At 43.6% G+C, this 18335-nt stretch overlaps 3 protein-coding genes across 3 annotated transcripts; 1 reads left to right on the top strand and 2 right to left on the bottom strand.

Annotated features, from left to right (window-relative positions):
• The first annotated feature begins 4175 nt into the window (after positions 1-4175).
• On the top strand, positions 4176-5586 carry LOC128724162 (putative gustatory receptor 28b). The gene is made up of 2 exons (XM_053817927.1): positions 4176-5396; positions 5473-5586. The coding sequence occupies exons 1-2, from the start codon at positions 4176-4178 to the stop codon at positions 5584-5586; spliced, it is 1335 nt and encodes a 444-aa protein (XP_053673902.1).
• An 862-nt stretch (positions 5587-6448) lies between these two features.
• On the bottom strand, positions 6449-8621 carry LOC128725365 (U2 small nuclear ribonucleoprotein auxiliary factor 35 kDa subunit-related protein 2). Its single transcript, XM_053819106.1, has 6 exons — positions 8413-8621; positions 7784-8360; positions 7463-7701; positions 7301-7404; positions 6973-7129; positions 6449-6893 (listed from the first exon to the last, which is right to left on the bottom strand). Exons 1-6 carry the CDS (start codon positions 8436-8438, stop codon positions 6473-6475), a joined length of 1524 nt encoding a protein of 507 aa, XP_053675081.1. The 5' UTR covers positions 8439-8621; the 3' UTR covers positions 6449-6472.
• Positions 8622-10383: 1762 nt separating this feature from the next.
• LOC128727222 (uncharacterized) lies at positions 10384-17493 on the bottom strand. The gene is made up of 3 exons (XM_053821109.1): positions 17368-17493; positions 13908-14055; positions 10384-11478 (listed from the first exon to the last, which is right to left on the bottom strand). Exons 2-3 carry the CDS (start codon positions 14053-14055, stop codon positions 10916-10918), a joined length of 711 nt encoding a protein of 236 aa, XP_053677084.1. The 5' UTR covers positions 17368-17493; the 3' UTR covers positions 10384-10915.
• Between the last annotated feature and the right edge of the window lie 842 nt (positions 17494-18335).

The following is an 18335-nucleotide window of genomic DNA, read 5'->3' as shown; positions in this document are numbered from 1 at the left end:
GTTAAGTGCTCGGATTTGGCATTGAGATCATGATTTCACTATTAAAATGCGTGCCGATTGGCACGGCAGTGACATAAATATCAATAATCAAGCAAAATGGTGCTTTTAGAAGCCGCTATGCAGAACCTCGCTGAAGCTCGATACCTTCCAATCGCCTAATTATCTTCGGCTGAAACCTCGAAATTGCTCGAACGATCTGGAACGATCTAAGCAGCCTGCGAAGCGCTGCTGATGATGGAGTTTTAATTTAACGACATTTTGTGACGGCGTGGGAAGCGTTCGATACGAGTACCACCAACAGAAGTATGTTCCCAAATTTGCTCACCAATTCTAACACTCGTGCGAGTAGCGATTGCGTAGCTAGCACACGGTACGCGTAATAATCGAGCAATTTGTTTCTCGCCTTTCACCTCCGCAAACTTTCCAATCGATTGATCGAACCCGCAGCACACAGCGGCTTACATCGATTGCAAATGGGCACGGATCTGATGCTCTAGTACCACACTGTACACTAGCTGCGAGGTTTCTTATGATAGCGGGGAGCAGCCAAGCACGTAAGTCTAATGGTAGCCTACAGCCCGCAGCTCAGTGGCACCTCCCCGGACGATCGTGATGCTCTGGTTTGTAATGAGCAGATTAACGTTACGCCACATGCTTGCACTTACCCTTTTTCTTTTTTTTTCTTTGCTTTTACCCACCAAATAAAATACCGTCACCCAAAAACCATCGTTACATGGGCCGGGAAGCGGTTACATAAGTTCCGCACTGCATGAAGTAAAAAAAAAGGCCCGCTGTTAAACGTCGGTAAACTACGATTGTTTTCCATGCACGTCGATTGTTTTCCCACCCTGTCAAGGCCGATAAACGAGGATCATGGTCTTGCGTGCGTAATCTATAAAATATCAATTATTGACAGCGAAAGGAGCTGATGAGCTGCGGAATCTCCTCAAGTGGCTGGCACAACTTGCGTAGTTACCATGGTAACTGACACTCTGGTGGAGTGATTTTCCACCCACTATCATTTTCCCGCCATCACCACGAACACCTAATCCTTAGTATTTAAGCTACTTTGTGCATTTTTACCGCTAAAGAAAAGGCAGATACCGGGGAACAGATAAAGCTGCATTGCTACAAATTGCACCGCTGTTTCGCTAAAGCTAGAGGCGGTATTTCGACTTTGACGGCGAAAAACTGATGCAGCCCCCCACACCTGGGATCGATGTAAGCCTCTCATCTGCGTACGAATTGCAAATCAACAACCCCATTCGCTTCACGCACGTTACGAACGCTACGTAATGGATGTGGGAAGCCGCGGTTTTAGATGATTTTCCTTGCGATAATGCTTTGCATGCCGAACAATAAACATTGCGCGCGTTTTCCACCATATTTCATGCGGCATTACGCTCGGAGTGCGGATAATTGCCCGCCCAAGGGTGTAATGTGATTATTTATTTTATTTATTTGTACGCCCCGGACAAAAAGCGGGTCGTTGACTAGAAAACGTTGATAAATGAGGTGTGATATTGTCCCGTGATTCTGAGCGATCTCCAGCAGCTCGTGTGAACAAATAGGCCTCTGTGAGCCTCTGCGTCACCGCACGTTTGCATGTATTCAGAAGCGTCAAAGTAAACACATTTTTCTAACGAACCACTTGCATTTTCGAGCAGCCGCAGCAGCAGCAGAAGCAGAAGATCGTTGTTCGTTGATCATTGATCGCACCTTCCAAAACTGGCCTCCACAAACCGGACGATGATGCCGGGTAGGATCGATGGTAGACGATGAAAATGAAAGTCATCCTGGTCCCGATGCACGTGCGGGGTAAACTGGTTGCAAAGTGTCCCTGTCTAAACGGCAGTGTGAAGTTCAAGTTGAAGTGATCGCCGACGTACGGAAAGCAGACAAACACCATGGTGCAGTCGCGCACGATACTCTAACCGGTTCCGGTTACGTGCCTACCATCCTTCACTCGCTCTCAAGGATAAGATCACCAAAAAACTGGCCAATTGGCAAGGCATGATCGTCTAAGCATCGATCGGACTCTCACTCTTTACTGCGGGTAAAGCATCGTTTAAACCACGTGACATCACTGGCCGTTAGAAAAATGCACTGAATTTTTCTTCTGTAATTCGATCGCTCGTGGCTTCCTCGTATGGAAATTACATGTACCAACGATAAGACCGAGGATATCACATTTTGGCACACGACCTAATGAGTGCCGCTTCCGTGGTGTAGTTGATTCGTTTTGTTTCTACCTCAAGTACCGCACTAATGGGGTTGTCCAAATAAGATGCTGCGATGGTTCAAGGACAACCGCGGCGTGACTGAAGTGGTTCACGGCCGAACACAACCCGCGATGGCTCTGATCTCGATCGTACACCAAACCATCGAGCCATCCCTTCAACGGCGGCACCGTACACGATCGTGGAGTGATCGGTGAGCGGATTCCGACTCTGGATGCTTCCTTCGTCAATGACAACCGAGGCATCGACAAAATGGGCCATCTGCCTTTGGCGGCGGTGGCAGTGAGATGACCCACAGCAGAGCCTCTCGTCGAATCGTTGATATTTTGCCCATTCATTACAGCAAGGCCACTCCGCGTGGTTGCGTTCCGGGGGCCGAGTTGTTCGCGCGAACAGGCCACTTTACCTCGGCGTCGTTACCCACACGGAGGAGAAGATCGAAACAAATCGGCTTGGCTGGGTTGGGGATACTAGAACTTGATGAATTTTTGGGCATCGGCAATTGCGTTTGCTCACGCGTCTCATTGCCGTTCACTGGCGCTACTCTCTGGTGTCCTTCCGGGATGACCATGGCTTAGATCAAGCAGAGAGATCGCCACCAAGATAGGAACTGCAGCTGCGTTATCACTTTTTGCAGCCTTTACACACACGGGTATGCACATGATCGCGAAGAGAATGTACTACCGCGTTTTCCGGGAGAATTTACGTTACCTTACCAATAATCCACAATCACATAATTTTTCAGTACCCAATGTTCTTCTGAAATGGCTCAACAACCGATGTACGATCAAGGTGTTTGTCTTACCTTGTTAAGGATTTTAATGGATTGGAATTTTTGGTCATGCGAACGGAGGAACACTCAGTCGAGATTTGAACCCGAAACCGCTCGGATGTTTGTACCACACGCCAACGCTTTCGACCATGGAGCCTCGTTATTTTCAACTATCACTGTTACGGTTTGCAAAAAAAAAGGCAACCGTCTAAAGCTACTGTATCTGTAACCTCTATTTCGATAAGACAACTTATTGTTGCATGATTTTAAACGCCCATCAAACGTGCTTTTAATTCCACCTAAAAGGATACATTGACCCGTGCATCTATTATCCTCACATGAACACATGTAACGTTCAATGTGTTTCACCGGTAATGGCGCTTCGACAAATCAAACTCCAGACGCTACAACCACACTGCTGCTTATATGCCATGCCATCCTTCGGAGCTAATGGATTTTCACATCCATCCAAGAGCGATGCGTGCGATAAGAGAGCATGTTTCGGACTGCGCTTTTCGTGTTGAAACATCGAACGGCTCATCGAAAGATACCCATCAGATAGTGTCGATGTTTATCCATCCACTGTTTGCATTGACGCGATGGAGCTATAAAGCAAATTTCACACACAACCATGTTGAATTGATGGCTGTCGGTGGGTGTCCTGTCGCCCGGCTTAATTACAACCAATTCCATAAATGGCCATTGGATGACACTTCACCCCAGCAAGCATTAAGGGAAACGATACCTTTCAAACGGTGTCTCGGTGCGAACCTAGCCCCACCTAACTAAATGCCCGCAATAAAGAAGAAAAAACAGCTAACCACGCATGTCAAATCCCTCGCTGTGTAGCCGTGTAGCGATGAAAGACGCAACAGAAAACCCCAACTCCATCGCTTCCGTTTGAACACTGTGATGGACAGATTGCTCACCTGGGTGCAGCTCATGATAGAGGGTATCAGTGTAGCGGTTTTCCACAGGACACATGCTTCTCCAAGTGACACGTTTTACGATGCAAATGGAACAAGGCATGATGTCGGGAGCATCACGACATTTACGGGGCTGGGACGGTAATAGACGAAAATTAGTGGCGCTCAGGCGTCGTGAGCTGTGCTAAACGGCTCAGTTCGGCCAACTACTCCAACCAAAGCACATCCCGACCTACCATGGTGCGAAAGTGTTTGCAAACGTTTCTCAATCCGAAGGACTTCTATGCCGCTCAGCGACCGGTGTTGCGCGTGTCCTTTCTCGCCGGCATGACGCCGTTCACGGTCGTGAAAGGCCCAACGGAGCTCATGATGTTACGGTGCACCCCGTTCGGGTACATCAACTCCAGCGTGCACGTGATTCTGTTCTGCAGCTGCTACGTGAACGCGCTCCTCAAGGGAGAAACCATCACGCGGTTCTTCTTCCGAACAGACATCAGCACATTGGGTGATGTGCTGCAGTTCACAATCGGCATTACGGCGCTTATCATGACGTTCTTCTGCAGCGTCTTCCAGCGCAACAAGCTGATCAAAGCGTTCCACGCGCTGGCGAGCATTGATCGACGCTTCCGGGAAATCGGCATGGAAACGAACTACAAGAGCACGCTGCACTACAACCTGCTGGTGATGAGCGCCAAGGTGACCATCACCTTGCTCTACCTGCTCGTGTGTCTTACCGTGTTCATCTCCTCCAACACCTACCCGAGTGTGACCACGTGGATGGCTTTCCTGCTGCCGTACTTCATGATGTCGATGGTGATCGTCGTTTTTCTGTGCTTTGTTCATCAGACCAAGCATCGCTTCCACCTGCTGAACAAGGTGCTGAAGCATCTGAAGCAGGCGGCACTGGAAAAACGGCTCTCTCCGCAACGCCGGCAAAGCTACTGGCACGCGATCAAGATCCAACGTCCGCTTGGAATCGCATCGGTGTACTCGAACAACGACAAGTCGATGCCGGACGTTGTGTCCACGGTGGCCGAGATTCAGGACGCGTTGTGTGAGGCATGTAGTTACGCCGAGGATTATTTCACCATCCAGATGCTCACGATCGTGACGATCGTTTTCCTGATCATCGTCTTCAACTCGTACTACGTGCTGGACGCCCTGCTGGGCTCCACCTCGCAAGATACTCCGTTCTCGAAAGGGCAGTTTGCTATGTTTTTTCTTTGCCAGGCCATGGTTTACGGTTTTGGGGTGTTTAACATCGTGTACGGTAGCTGTTCGTTGGTGCGGGAAAACGACAACATCGGTGCCAACGTGCATAAGCTGCTCAATGCGGCGGCAGGAGCGGACAGCGAGCTGGCGACTAAACTGATGCAGCTGTCCCAGCAGATGGTCCATCGGAAGGTGCGCTTTTCGGCTTGCGGATTGTTCAATCTTGACTTCACACTCATATTCACGGTACGTACGTGACCTAGCGATAGGATTCACCCTGTGATGGGAGTTGGGATTTATGCAGCAATATTTTCTTCTCTAGTTGGTAGGAGCGGCTACCACCTACCTGGTGATACTGATCCAATACGAGCTGAGCATGGACGAGAGCAAACACGAAACTATTGCAAGAGCTTTTTTAGGAAACGAAACGTGGTAATGGACGATGAGAATGAACATTCTTCTTTGTGGCTTTATGGTCCCACATAATGTTTGTGTAATTATAAGTGCATATGCTGGTCGTATGAGTTGCAAACACTATTACCACTAATTGGTGTCATTTGAAAATTGATCACTCCCCATGTATGTAAAACCCAAGTGCAGTGCATATAGAGCAATTACACATGTCAACCGATCATTAAACGGCCACACCACTACTGGTAGAGGAATTTGAAATCGTTGTTTGTTGTACCTGCAGGACTAATAGTTTTTTTTCTTACTTTTTAGCATATGTGACAGCACACGCTTCCGAGTTCATATAAACTAACCTGTGCTTAACATCAAGTGAATGCTTAAACTCATAAAATATGAAATATCATACCCTACCGTACGGACGATTCAATTTACAATACGGCTTATGACTATTAATAGTCGAGCCGATGAAGAAGTGGTTAACCCTTGTGTATATAACAAGTAGCCCAATACGAAAAAAATATAGCTCTGCTCGAAGTGATGAGCCAGATTATTGTTTTCGTACCTTAACTATATTTAACAAGTAATGTAACATTTACATTGCGAATAACAATTCACGTTATTGTTGGGATATAATAATGTTTCCTAATCATTTCCTTGCGTAAAAGCAGTATTATATATAACTACAGATGGATTTCTAATTCGGCAAAATATATCATTACTTTCAGAACAAATGGGCTTATAACAACAACATTCGTACTTCTTCTGTAGATAGCATTGGTTGTGTTTTTAATGTTGACTATCAATTAAATTAATTAAAAACAAACTTACAATAACATATTCATGCTGTACAGTCAATGATTGATATAAAACTGAAACTATTACACAGTTTTACGGTGCTGTTTTATTTGTCATTAATCACAGCTCTTGTTAGATTTTTTCTTCCGGCATTGTTCTTTTGTCGTTCGTTCATGAGTGTCCTTGTCGTGTCTTCGATTAGAGTCATGACCTCTTTTACTTTTTCCGCTTTTGCGTCGACTATGACTATGACTACGACTACGACTTCGACTACGACGACTTCGATTGCGTTTGCGCACAGACCGATTACGACTTCGACTACCAGATAAACTTCGATCTCTGCTCCGGCTTCGTCGACTGCGACTACCTTTAGTCTCAGTTTTATCCCTCCGTTTTTGATCACATCGTTGGTCTTTTGATCTATCCGAGAGTTTGTGATTTATTACCGCATTATCCTGCTCAGGCGACTCCGACCAACGACATTGGGTCGCATTACTAGCAGTCTGCTGTTCGTTCAGTGTGATTTCATCCCAACTTCTTGAATTAAAAATAAAAACCCACATACATAATTGATCGCAATTAAAATTATTCTGCTGATGTTGATGCAGATACATACTTTTGCGTCAGCGGTGTGGCACCCGATTTAATCGTTTTTCTTTGCAACGATCTGCATTCCTGGAAATGATTGTACACGTACCGGTTGATTGGATTTCTTAGGATATGTAGAAAGTTACATCCCGAACCTTTGGTGCATCGTTTCAGCTCAAAAAGTCCTGCAATTTTGATTCGACAGTTACTTGATGAAGCAAATTCTGCCCAAAACCAATCAGAAGCACACAGTCTACGTATCTTAAAGGTTAAGGTCAAAATGCATGCTTCATTAGAAAAAAGGCAAGTATGATTTCACGCTTTCAAAAAGGATACAATTGGCTATCATCATTTACCGCACACTGCCATTGGCCATACAATGGGGCTTCTAAATTCCACAAGCAGTTGTTTTTTGGCGTAGAATCTTCCATTCATTCGCAAGTAAGCAGCCGCAGAATTTCTGATGAAGTAAAATTTAAATTGATATAATACCTTCGCAAGCGCACGTCATTACTTACCGCAAGGTTTCATACTGTATGTAGACATTTCCTCTGAGGTGACAAACAGAATTTTGACACACAAAAATGTGTTGTATATTACCAAACACTTCAAACTCGACGACTATATCACGAAAAAACTCAGCAAAACTACTCTTCAAGTCATCCTCATCGAACTCAAGCCGAGAATCGTGCCCGTATTCAGCGTGTACCATATGTTCCAGTGCCGGGTGGTTGAAGAAGTTTGGAATCAAAATGAGCTGCGAAAAGCCAGGTTATATTCAGGTTGTAATATTTTTTCATGAAATTTGTCAGCATAGGGCAGCATATTTGCCAACATACCTTGCTCAAGCCAGGCGTGGGATGATTTAAACTACATCGAAATCCATGTCGACAAGCTCCCGTTTTCACGAAAAACTTACAATTCTCCACGTTTTCACGTGTATTGTATATTGTTTGGAGCTCTTTCAAATAGTCACCAATCCCGGCTGACGCAAACTCCTGCAGTTTAACTTGTCGTTCTAGCACCACCTTACGCACTTGCTCTTCTTGTTGCAAACGCTCAGTCTTTGCTTGAAGAAGCTGCCGTTCACGTTCCTCAAACTCCTGACGAATTTTTTCCCTTTTTTCAACATTATCACGTTCTTTTGCCTGCTGTTCTTGACGTGCTTGCTCGAACTTTTGCTGCAGTTTATGTTCCTTCTCTAGCCAAACTGCATTTCGGAGAGCCCGCTCCAACTCTTCTCGGTCAGCTGCAATCTGCTCTTGCCGATTCTTTTCAACTAACTGCTGTTGATACTCAGGACATGCACACCTTTGCTCTTCCAGAGCAGTTTCCAAGCTATCGCGTTGTTGGGCCTTCTTTTGTCTAATTAATTTACGTCGTTTTTTCTTAACAAGTTTTCGCCATTCTTTTCTCCTATCGAAAGATGTAAATTAGTAACAGAATAAGAAATTTTCAAATAATTTACCTTATTTTTCTATTCGTAAAAACCATGGTAGAACCACTAGTTGTAGCACGACTTCGCAGTTTTATTTCTCAATTTGTTTTCTCTTTTATCAACGATTAAAGTTTTCAACATGCAAAGCAATACACTTACTTAAGATACTTATGTACTAATGTTTTTAATAACATTATTGTATTTGATTAGCCGACTTCATGCCACAATAAAACAGTGGAATCTACATTACTGTTTCCGCTCTGCCCGGCTAGCGAACACTATCGCAAATTTGGCCGTAAAAATGTTCACAAAACCTGCTTTGTTTTGTATCCTTTTCTGCTTTGACATTTCAATTGACGTATCTAACTTCACAAATCATAAATATAAAAACCCACCTAACAGAATAATCAATTTTAGTTTACTTTTGACTGAACAGCCAAATAGTTAGCATTTGCACAACAATGTGATGCATTACTGTACAACTATAGATGGATGTACATCAGAAATATTATATTTAAGTGCGTATGCCTCGATGCTTGTCCGCATTTCCTAACTTTTTTGTATCGAGGAAGAATACGCACAAACTTATTATTGAGCAGGTCCGATTTTTATTTTCAAAAATTTTAAATTTAGTTTTTTAGTTTATTATTTAGTTTATTATATTCATTACATACCATTGCGTAAATAACTTCTTCTTGTATTGAAAATGAATTGCAAACTTTTGGAAAAAAAATTGTGGTTTTTAAAAAATGAATCGAAAACTTTAAAAGATACCTGATTGAAATGATGTTCATCATGTGCATACTTCTTCTATCTAGCTTATTAAGCTCAATTGAGTTCATATGGAATTAAACGGAGAACATTTTTTTTAATAAATTTTAATAATTTTAAAATATCAAATTATTTGTTATAAAATTGCAATAATTTCATTCAAAAATTAATTATGTCCATGTTTCATAATTACAAACTGTTTCATCGAAACATCGAACATCGAAAAAATAGAAACAAATCGATTTAATGGAGTAACAAAAATTCAAATCGAAATAAAAAACAAAACCTTCACTCAGTAGTCAACCCAGTAAGTGAAGAGGTATTATTAATTAATAGATTTATATGCACCAAGTATAGAAGTTAGCTAATGTAGAGGAAATGTATCGCGTGTATAGATGGATTGCCCAGGATGAATGATAGGCAGACCATGTCGTTTGTCCGTGAGCGGTTCCGGTTTCTACGGATGTAAACGATGTCCACTAAGTTTCGGATAAAAAATAATACAAATTCTAATAGTAAATAGAATAAGGCAGATGTAAAAAAATATAGAATGGAGAGAACAAGAAAAAAAGGAAATGTATGAAAAAAAATTAAGGAACAAAGAGTGGAAAAGTGTGTGTGTGTGTGTGTGTGTGTGTGTGTGAGAGAGAGAGAGAGAGAAAGAGAGAGAGAGAGAAAGAGAAAGAGAAAGAGAAAGAGAGAGAGAGAGAGAGAGAGAGAGAGAGAGAGAGAGAGATAGAAAGAGAGAGAATGAGAGAGATTGTATGGAATGAAAAGACGGATAGGAAAGGATCATGTGTAAACTGACGGAAGAATTCGTAGAGGTAAGAAGCAAATTTATTGGTATTGAGCATAGGATATACAGCAGGATAAGAACAATTTAAATAAAGAAAAAAGGAATTTGGAAAAAGAAAAAAACATATGGTAAACTTTTAGACAATGAATTAGTGCCTTACAATGTTTTATACACTGGCTTTTTACTTCTCATCCATTCTATTCATGATAAGTTAAAATTGATTACCTCAAGTAGTGTTGTCGGATAAATCAGACTAATCAACTAGAACACACAAAATACACACTTGCTGACAATTTTTGGCATGATTTTAAATTCAGCTTCTCAAATTTGTTTACCTCACATAAGCTTTAGATTAAACTCACCAATAAGGAACAACATTCGGTGAAATTTCATACACGATAATGAAATGAAAATGGTTGAGTCGAAGATTATTTCTTAAAAAGTCTATTTATTTAATAAATATACATTCAGAAAACATTTTACATGCGTTCCATTGTGTGATGGAGGTGGATATTGATTTTGCATTGGCTTAAACGGACAGGATTTTGGAAAAAAAAAAACATGAAACTGAGCTTTCAAAATCTGTTTGTCTAAAAAAATGATAACCCAGGCGCGTAAAACTGAAAGATGCAGAAAGAAACGGCTTGTAAATCGAGTCTACTAATTGACGGTTTGGTTCGTTTTCACTTTAATGCATATTTTACCAAATTTACTTTTTGTACTGACGCACTACACGAACAGTACTACATATTTTTCTGCAACCTTCAACTACTACATGAGGAAGCAAACTAAGCTTTTTTATCAGATGAGCAGTATATCGTGGAAATAATACAGAGGAGAAAGGAGGAGCGAGATTGAGTCCTCGAGTTTGAAAATGTGAAGCAGTGCTTAAGGGCAGTTTTCATTCAATGCTGGGCAGTTCTATTGCAATCCCCTGCGGTGAGCACTTTCACTTTTCCGATTCGCTTACAAACGAATGCCTGGGTTGGTTGCAAGAACGTAGTTCAGCAGCTCCTCAGAATCCTCGCAAACTACCGGCTTCTCATGGTAGCAGGCCACATCATGCCAACCGATACCATCGTTGTACACGTTGTTGAGGATCGACAGGCAAGACTCGGTCGTCTGGTTGATGTCGAACTCAGCGTTGTCCGGCTGCGGGATCTTCTTGTGGCCTGACTTGCTCCACGGGTTGTAGCCCCATCCGTTCGGGATCTGGTTGGTGGCGTGAATCTTCTCGCGGTTGTTCGACCAGAACCAGCCGTAGACGTTCTTTGGTTCCAGATCCGGACGACCCTCGCAGCCCTTGAAGTCGCACAGACGACCAGCTGTCCAGATGTACGGTACGTCATTTTGCTGGATCAGTCGGAAGATGAGATTGTTCTCTTCCTGCGTTTCTAGCGACACCAGGTCCATGCAGTATTCGCGGCAAATATTACGGCCATCGAGCCAGTCCACTCGCTTGTCGGCCAGAGCCGGAACATGGGCGCTGTAGAAGTAATTATGTCCACGGTAGCTAAACTGCTTCGGACCTACAAAACACGCCATGAGCAAAAGTGAGGAAAAAAAAGACAAACAAAAAGAGAAATCGTTATTAATCGCGACAATCCTTAGAGCACAATACAGGAAGACGGTTATCCCCAATAGCTAAAGATCACTGCCATACGACACGTAATCGTACGTCGCCCATCTAAATGTCAGCGGTAGCAGGAGTTTCTTTCGTGTAGTGTTCGACTACCGGCGACTGTGCCAGTAGTCGTGAGCAGGAGTGTGCCTGTTTCTAATCTTTGTAATCGCCATTTAAGATACGATCGTGCACGCATCGCAACACAAATTCCTACGCCAAATCTTATTGGTGACACGGCGTTGAGAGGAACGCGTTTCCCTCCTTTACCTTCTCGCTTTCCACAATCTTTCGCTGGATCACCATCATTGTCTTTGTGCCCGTTTCATCTTCTCCATGCTGCGTTATTTTTTTTTTCTTCTCTCATATATGAAGATGCAAAGTTCAAGTGCTTCATTAATTATTAATGAAGCACCATTTCAGGTTTATTTTTTGTGGCACGAGTATCCATCTGTGCACAGCGCGACAGAGGTAGTATACCAGTTGATTGGTTGGCCGGCATGTGGGATGCCTGGTTGGCTGGTTGGCTGGAATTATTATTGTCCCAATATCATCACGCTCCCTGCACGCGAACCCCCGGAAATCCGTTCACCAACCCACTGATTTTTCGTTGCGCAATCTCGCGTTCGCGAAGCCGTCCCGTTTTCACACTTTGAACGGCGTCGTAACGGCGACCATGAGAAGCAAAGCTAAAGCATTTTCAAATATATCGAAGCTATTTATACACGAATCATTCTCCGGCTAAAATGTGCCACTCCATTCCATGCTTTGCATTCTCTTTGGAAGACGATAATTTCTGTCCCCCCCCCGGCCACACCATGGTGCTGCAACCGATGGGAGGCTCCAAGTGGCATGGCCTCTTTCCGAATCAATCACGATCGGGGAGCACTTTTACTCTCACCTCAATGGTGCGCCCCACAAACGGGAGCACTTTCCTTTTCCATTAGCTCCCGTCCAAAAGCAAGCGCCAACGTAAGTAGGCCAACGGCGATAACTCGGTACCTGTAACTTTATTAAGCCAACGTCTTATTCCCCTGAGCCAATCGCCACGATCGGCTTTTCTGCGTGCGCTGTGGTCCGGTTATCACGACACACCCCGTCATGAGTGCCGTCCTGCGCCAGTTGCTAATGTAGTTCACAGTGCAAGAAATTGCCTCACCGACATCCTCCAGCTTGTGGCGGGGACGAGCACAACGCCAACGGAAACCGGCAGGCACCGGAGCTCGCTAGGGCGAGAAGAAAAGTGGCCACAACGTTCATCACAGGTCACTGCTGCAGCTACGGCATGAAGAAATCGTGCTTATTAACACCGATAAATAAAGGTCGAAAGGTACCATTGGAATCTCGTGGACACGTTCGCGATCTGCGAGATGAAAACAGCCCCCGGGCAATAGCGACGAATGGTTCGAAATCATCTCGCAGCTTCACCGCACAGGGTGACGGTTTGCGGTTCGCTCATGTCAAACACATACTTAGAAATCATTGGGCCCACGCCGGGCTGTGAGTATGGATGATGCTCCCTTTCCTTCATCCCCATTATCCCTTCCCACTCACGTCCCTTCGATGCTGGTGACCATGATGGTGCCAATTTATTATGAAATACCTTAGCTTACGTCGCTTACGTTTACTGTCATAACAGTAAACATTTGACCCGAGCAGGCCGAGCTGGCAGAGCATCCCGATATGTAAAAACTTAGGCAGTCTCCACCTCCACCTAAAGACCCAGAGTCGAGGGGCGCCAGTAGAAAGGAACACCCTAAAAGTCAACAAATTAGCGTAATCGAACTGGCTGTGCAACGTGATCTTTCTCAGCGTTCATCCTTTCGGCCCCAAGCATGCCTCTTTCTTTATCTTTCTCTCGTTGCTTCATTTTCGTTTCACATGTCGTGGTAATCTTGTACAACGGGTTTTGGCCAACAAGCACGGCTAAAACTCAAGGTCTCCTGAACCGGTGCCGTAATTCTCTCGACTGGGTGTGACCAACGCGTATGGCTTCTTTTGAAGAGCTTGTATCAAAAATTCAAATTAGCTGGAGATGTTTCGAGAGTTTCTTCTTTGATCGATCGGTTCGTTGAACTTGGAATGGTCGACATCAATTGAAAACAAAAGACTTCATCGACCGCACTGCATTAATTAAGCGACGAACCTCGTGAACGAACGATTGTGACAGCTTATACTTTGTCATTTGAAACGTTTTTGGAACTTTTTATTCGATTACCTAATTGTAACGTTATCTAATACTGAATTATTTTTAAACGTTTAGCAAAGTAGAAAGTTTGATCTGTCAATATGTTAGACAAGATTTAAACAAATATATATGAAAAATAGTGCACTTACGTGATGCGCATTTCTCCGGTACTGGCAGGGACAAGAATCGACCCGGTTTCTGCAGCGGTTGATTCGATTTGACCTCATTGATGGCAGGCTTTGGCTCGGCAAGGCATACGGCGATCAAGGACGCCACCACTAACAGCAACAGCTTCATCTATGGATTGAAATTAAACAACAAACACGATTTTTAGATGCATTCAATCGGGCCAGCGTGCACGAAACACAAAATAACTAATGGCCCGCGAAGAAGACTACCACAATTGACAAGAACAATCTGGTGGCGGCCTACGGTAGTCTGTGAATGGAGTTACCTTCATTTGTTTCTAGACACTAATTCCCCCACGGCCAAGCACGATCTAAGTAAGTAAGTAAGTACATAAGTAACTAGCTAAGTAAGGGACAATGTGAGCCAATGTGGTTCGCTGTACGTGAGCCATCGATCGTGATTGGATTTTTTTCAGTAATGTGACGCATGTTGTTTGTTCCACACGTCCTTGTCCCTGCTAAATGATTTGAAGGGCACTATTGTGCAGTTTTCCCCTTCCATATCTAAAGAATACTTATCAAGTGTCAAAACGTATGTAGCTAAAAACTGATATACAACATTAGCTCATTTTGAGTTACAAAAGCAACCGTCGCTTTCGCCCTATTTTACAACGTAAGCATAAGAATGCTTTCATACATCGCTGCACAAAAAGAAGACAACTAGGAGGTTGTCTGCATTGCTACCGTTCGATTAGGCCATAGCCATAGCAAATTCAATCTTGATCTTTCCATCCATACACAACAAACCAGCCTGGTAACTGATAGCTTCCAGTTCAGCCCATTGCGTAGCTCTGCAAACAATGGGTTTGAGAAAAGCAACGCAACAACTTTTGCATGCGCTAAAACTTCCCTGCCATCCCGCAAGTAGAGAGATATCTTTCCAGCGAAAGACACACCGTATCGTTGTTTCAATCAGCCACAGTCGACGACTCTTTGCACGTTGTTGAATAGCAAATGGTAGTAAAATTGTTCTTCCATTCCATTGAAACACTCTACCGAGGCCAAGCCTGGAAGGTTCACTGCCGACAGATAAGCTAATAGAATTGTAAAACAACGAAACATGGACAAAAGCATAGCGTAAACAGAAAATGTGTAGGCCCCTCAACTCGAATCGCTGGTGTTAGTGGATATTTCTGGTGGAGGCACAATGGTGATCAGTTCTCACTTTACAAACGATCATTCTGCTGCTTGGATCGATCATTGTTGTGCTATGCTTCTTATGTCTTTGTCGTCTTCTCGTGGTGGCTGAGCTTGTTCATTCTTCGCCCGATTCGGAGTGCAGAAATAAACGTTGGGGTTTGAAATGTATGATCTTTGCTCGAAGACATGATTCCACTTGCTTGCATTAAAGTGAACAGCTCCACTCAAGCAACCCTCGATCAAACTGGGTGTTTTATCGAAACGATTGTTTCCAGAACGTCAGCAAAGACCAATAAAGCACTATTGTTTCCAAGCTAATGATGATGACTGCTTCATTATCGTTGCCACCGCATGAATCCAAATTAACCTGGTAATCTCGCATGCGTCATCTCAGGAGGTTGATTTTCAGCGAGATTTTGCACTCCTTCCACTTAAGTCGCATCCGGAAACAGCATTCTTAATTTAATAAGCTTACGTGTTTGGATGTGAAACAGTGTTAGTGGTAGGACTATTTATCAGACGATAATCGTTTATTATATTATGAATATTTTTATTTGATTGAACCATTATAGCAAAAAAATTATTCGAAAAAGAAAAGTCATATCTTACATATAACACCTAGAATAAATACGATCCAATCTTAGCTCCAAATACTTTCGTTTGCTTATTAAGACAGACGTGTTTATCAACAAATATCTTGTTTAAGCATGATGTAAGCTAATAAAATTAAATTACCAATAAATACAACCTTTTTTGATTTATGACATTGTTTCATAAAAAGTTGATTGATTTTTGGGGTTTAATATGTACCCTATCAGATTGCCGGCTGTTTTATTTTCAGCAAAGTAGCTTAACAGCCACCTGGCCAGATAAAGCAATCTTGAACCATCGCAACCGCCGTAGTTTCGTGTTCATTATTGAATCGTGGCTTCATCGCAATCGAATTACCATACTACCAGTACAATGAACGACAATGTCGAAGAAGAAAGGTAACACACAGCATAACAACCAGAAGCTGCAATCGGCAGACAAACGTTGCACAAACTGAATTTGTGATAGATCCATGGTGAAGCAAAAAATTTCAAACAACAATGCGACGCTCTCTATAAACAGCATAAGCTCATTCAAATTTCCTTTCACCATGTCTTTCACTCCAAGAATTTACCCATTTTTGTAATCTTACAATTGTCTTTGATTGAAGATTCGCAATTAAAGATCATGTAGTTTGTTGTCAGGCAAACAATTATCTACACATTGCTAAACTTTTTCAAAAGAATTGTTTCATTTAAACTAAGTTCCACCGTATTGAAACTCTTACATAAAAAGACGCAAGCAGGTTTTCAGTCGATTCTTCTTTTGCATAAAGCCGTTGGTGAAAAACAGCATCATTAATCTTTGCCAGCACAAAATTGATGGCATTCCAGTGTGCCAGCAAAACGAAAACTAGCCATTGCTCATATTGTGCAATAGCACTACAGTAAGAAGAAGCTCCCTCGAGCCGTCCAGCTACATCAATCCTATGCAGAATTGAGATAAAATTAATTTTTGCATGTTCCAGTGACATGAAGATACAAAGCGTCACTCATCGTCTTCTTAAAATTGTCTTGCTTCACCACCACAAAATTGTCTTGCAAAATCCTTTGCTATTACGTAACTTTGCGAGCTTTCATAAATTATGAAGCATTCATAAATTATTAATGCAGAGTGCTGCAAAGCGACAAAAATGTTTAAAATAACTAAGCCGTTCACTATCATTTCATCCCTACATTCGGATCGCTTGGACCGAACTGAGTAGGCCATTCTCTTAGTCATGGACGTTCAACATCCTTTCTACTTTGACTCCTAGTCAGGTCCAAGTCATCGTGACGATTAAGGCAAATAATGAAGATCAGGAGATATGTTACGACAGCATCTATGTTAGCACCACCAACAGCTCCTGCTGCTAAAAAAAAGGAGCCAACACTGCCGCGAGACCTGGAGAATGTTACAGCTCACTAACTTTCACAAAGTTACAGTCCATTATCACCTGAACTCTATTTCCACCTGCACTCCAGGCAGGTCCTGAAGTATACCGTGTCGACTCATGATTATGTTCGATTCGTCACTAGCGCAGATTCTTATCCAAATGATGGCCAATTATTTGCGCAGGTTGTGAACCCGGATATAACGTTCAGGTCTTTTGGGACTCATACTGCACTTATTCTGATCTCGAGCACTTTCTGCACACCCACCACTGTTGCGCGTGCTAGCTCACTGTATCACAAGAGGATCACATCCTTACCTTTGCGCACTGTCTAGTTGTTCCTTGTGAAGACTTCAACCGAAGATACCTGTAGACTGCTCCCTGCTCAGCGCTTTGCACGGCTATGCTAAGCGACTCCGCCGTTTATCTAGACCGGTAGAGCCTCGAACGAAAACAAAAGTGAATTCACCAGGGTGTTGTGATTTTATAGCTAAACGCCCATCGCAAATCGCTGGACCAACACAGTGCCAACGCTCATCGGTGGAGAGCTTTACCCACACACAAGCACGCCCAAATCGCCGGGGATCGCGATCCACCCGGGATAATTCGGTGTGTAGTTGTGCACCGTTGGAACCACTGCCCGGCTGCCGTGGTCCCACTCCGGCGGGATGCCTTACAGCTCCGGCTGCGCTTGGAGTGTGCGAAAAAAAATATAGTGGGGAGCAATCGTGGAGCCCCACTAGGGACTTGAGGTGTTACACTGCCATCAACGCGTGAATATCGCTGGGATGTCTCCGCAAACCGCCGAAGCCAAACGATCACCATTCGATGTCTGCATGTATTGTATGCGCAACGATCTACCACGTGTGCAACAGTCCCACCTCCACCAGGCAAGATCTCTCGGACGCTGCCGACGCGATGGCTTCAGAATAACCCTATCGACATGGAGACCGTTGCCTCGAATCGTGCAACAAGATGCTTGCTGGTGAATCTTCGACCCTTCGCCCACCGGTTTCTTCGAGCACGGTTTGCCATTCTACTCGACGAATTTCGCTTTAGCACTCCACTTTGCTGGTGTGTTGGTTAAGCTAACCTGATCTTACGCGTACACTTCAAGTGCCAGGCAAACAAGCACCCGCTTAAGCCGCTTTTTGTGCGTTACAAGGTTTTGAACCCGGACAGGTTCTGATATCCTGGAAGCCACTTCTCCATTTTGATTTAATTGCTGGTTTGCGCATCATCTATCTTTCATTTGCAGTCATTATTCAACAAACCTCGCGCGGGGC

Source organism: Anopheles nili, chromosome 3 (genome assembly GCF_943737925.1).
Source record: "Anopheles nili chromosome 3, idAnoNiliSN_F5_01, whole genome shotgun sequence".
NCBI classification, from domain to species: Eukaryota; Metazoa; Arthropoda; class Insecta; order Diptera; family Culicidae; genus Anopheles; species Anopheles nili.
Note: the sequence above shows the minus strand (reverse complement) of the source record. Positions and strands in the feature narration are given on the sequence as shown.

Bases quoted from the DNA above. Each gene is read 5' to 3' on its own strand.
- LOC128724162 (XM_053817927.1), top strand. From the start codon at position 4,176: ATGGTGCGAAAGTGTTTGCAAACGTTTCTCAATCCGAAGGACTTCTAT. The intron at 5,397-5,472 runs GTACGTACGTGA...TTTCTTCTCTAG, and splicing joins ACTTCACACTCATATTCACG to TTGGTAGGAGCGGCTACCAC.
- LOC128725365 (XM_053819106.1), bottom strand. From the start codon at position 8,438: ATGGTTTTTACGAATAGAAAAATAAG. The intron at 7,130-7,300 runs GTAAATGATGAT...TCAAAATTGCAG, and splicing joins ATGGCCAATGGCAGTGTGCG to GACTTTTTGAGCTGAAACGA. The intron at 6,894-6,972 runs GTATGTATCTGC...TTTTAATTCAAG, and splicing joins GCCACACCGCTGACGCAAAA to AAGTTGGGATGAAATCACAC.
- LOC128727222 (XM_053821109.1), bottom strand. From the start codon at position 14,055: ATGAAGCTGTTGCTGTTAGTGGTGGCGTCCTTGATCGCCGTATGCCTT. The intron at 11,479-13,907 runs GTAAGTGCACTA...CGTGTTTTGTAG, and splicing joins ACCGGAGAAATGCGCATCAC to GTCCGAAGCAGTTTAGCTAC.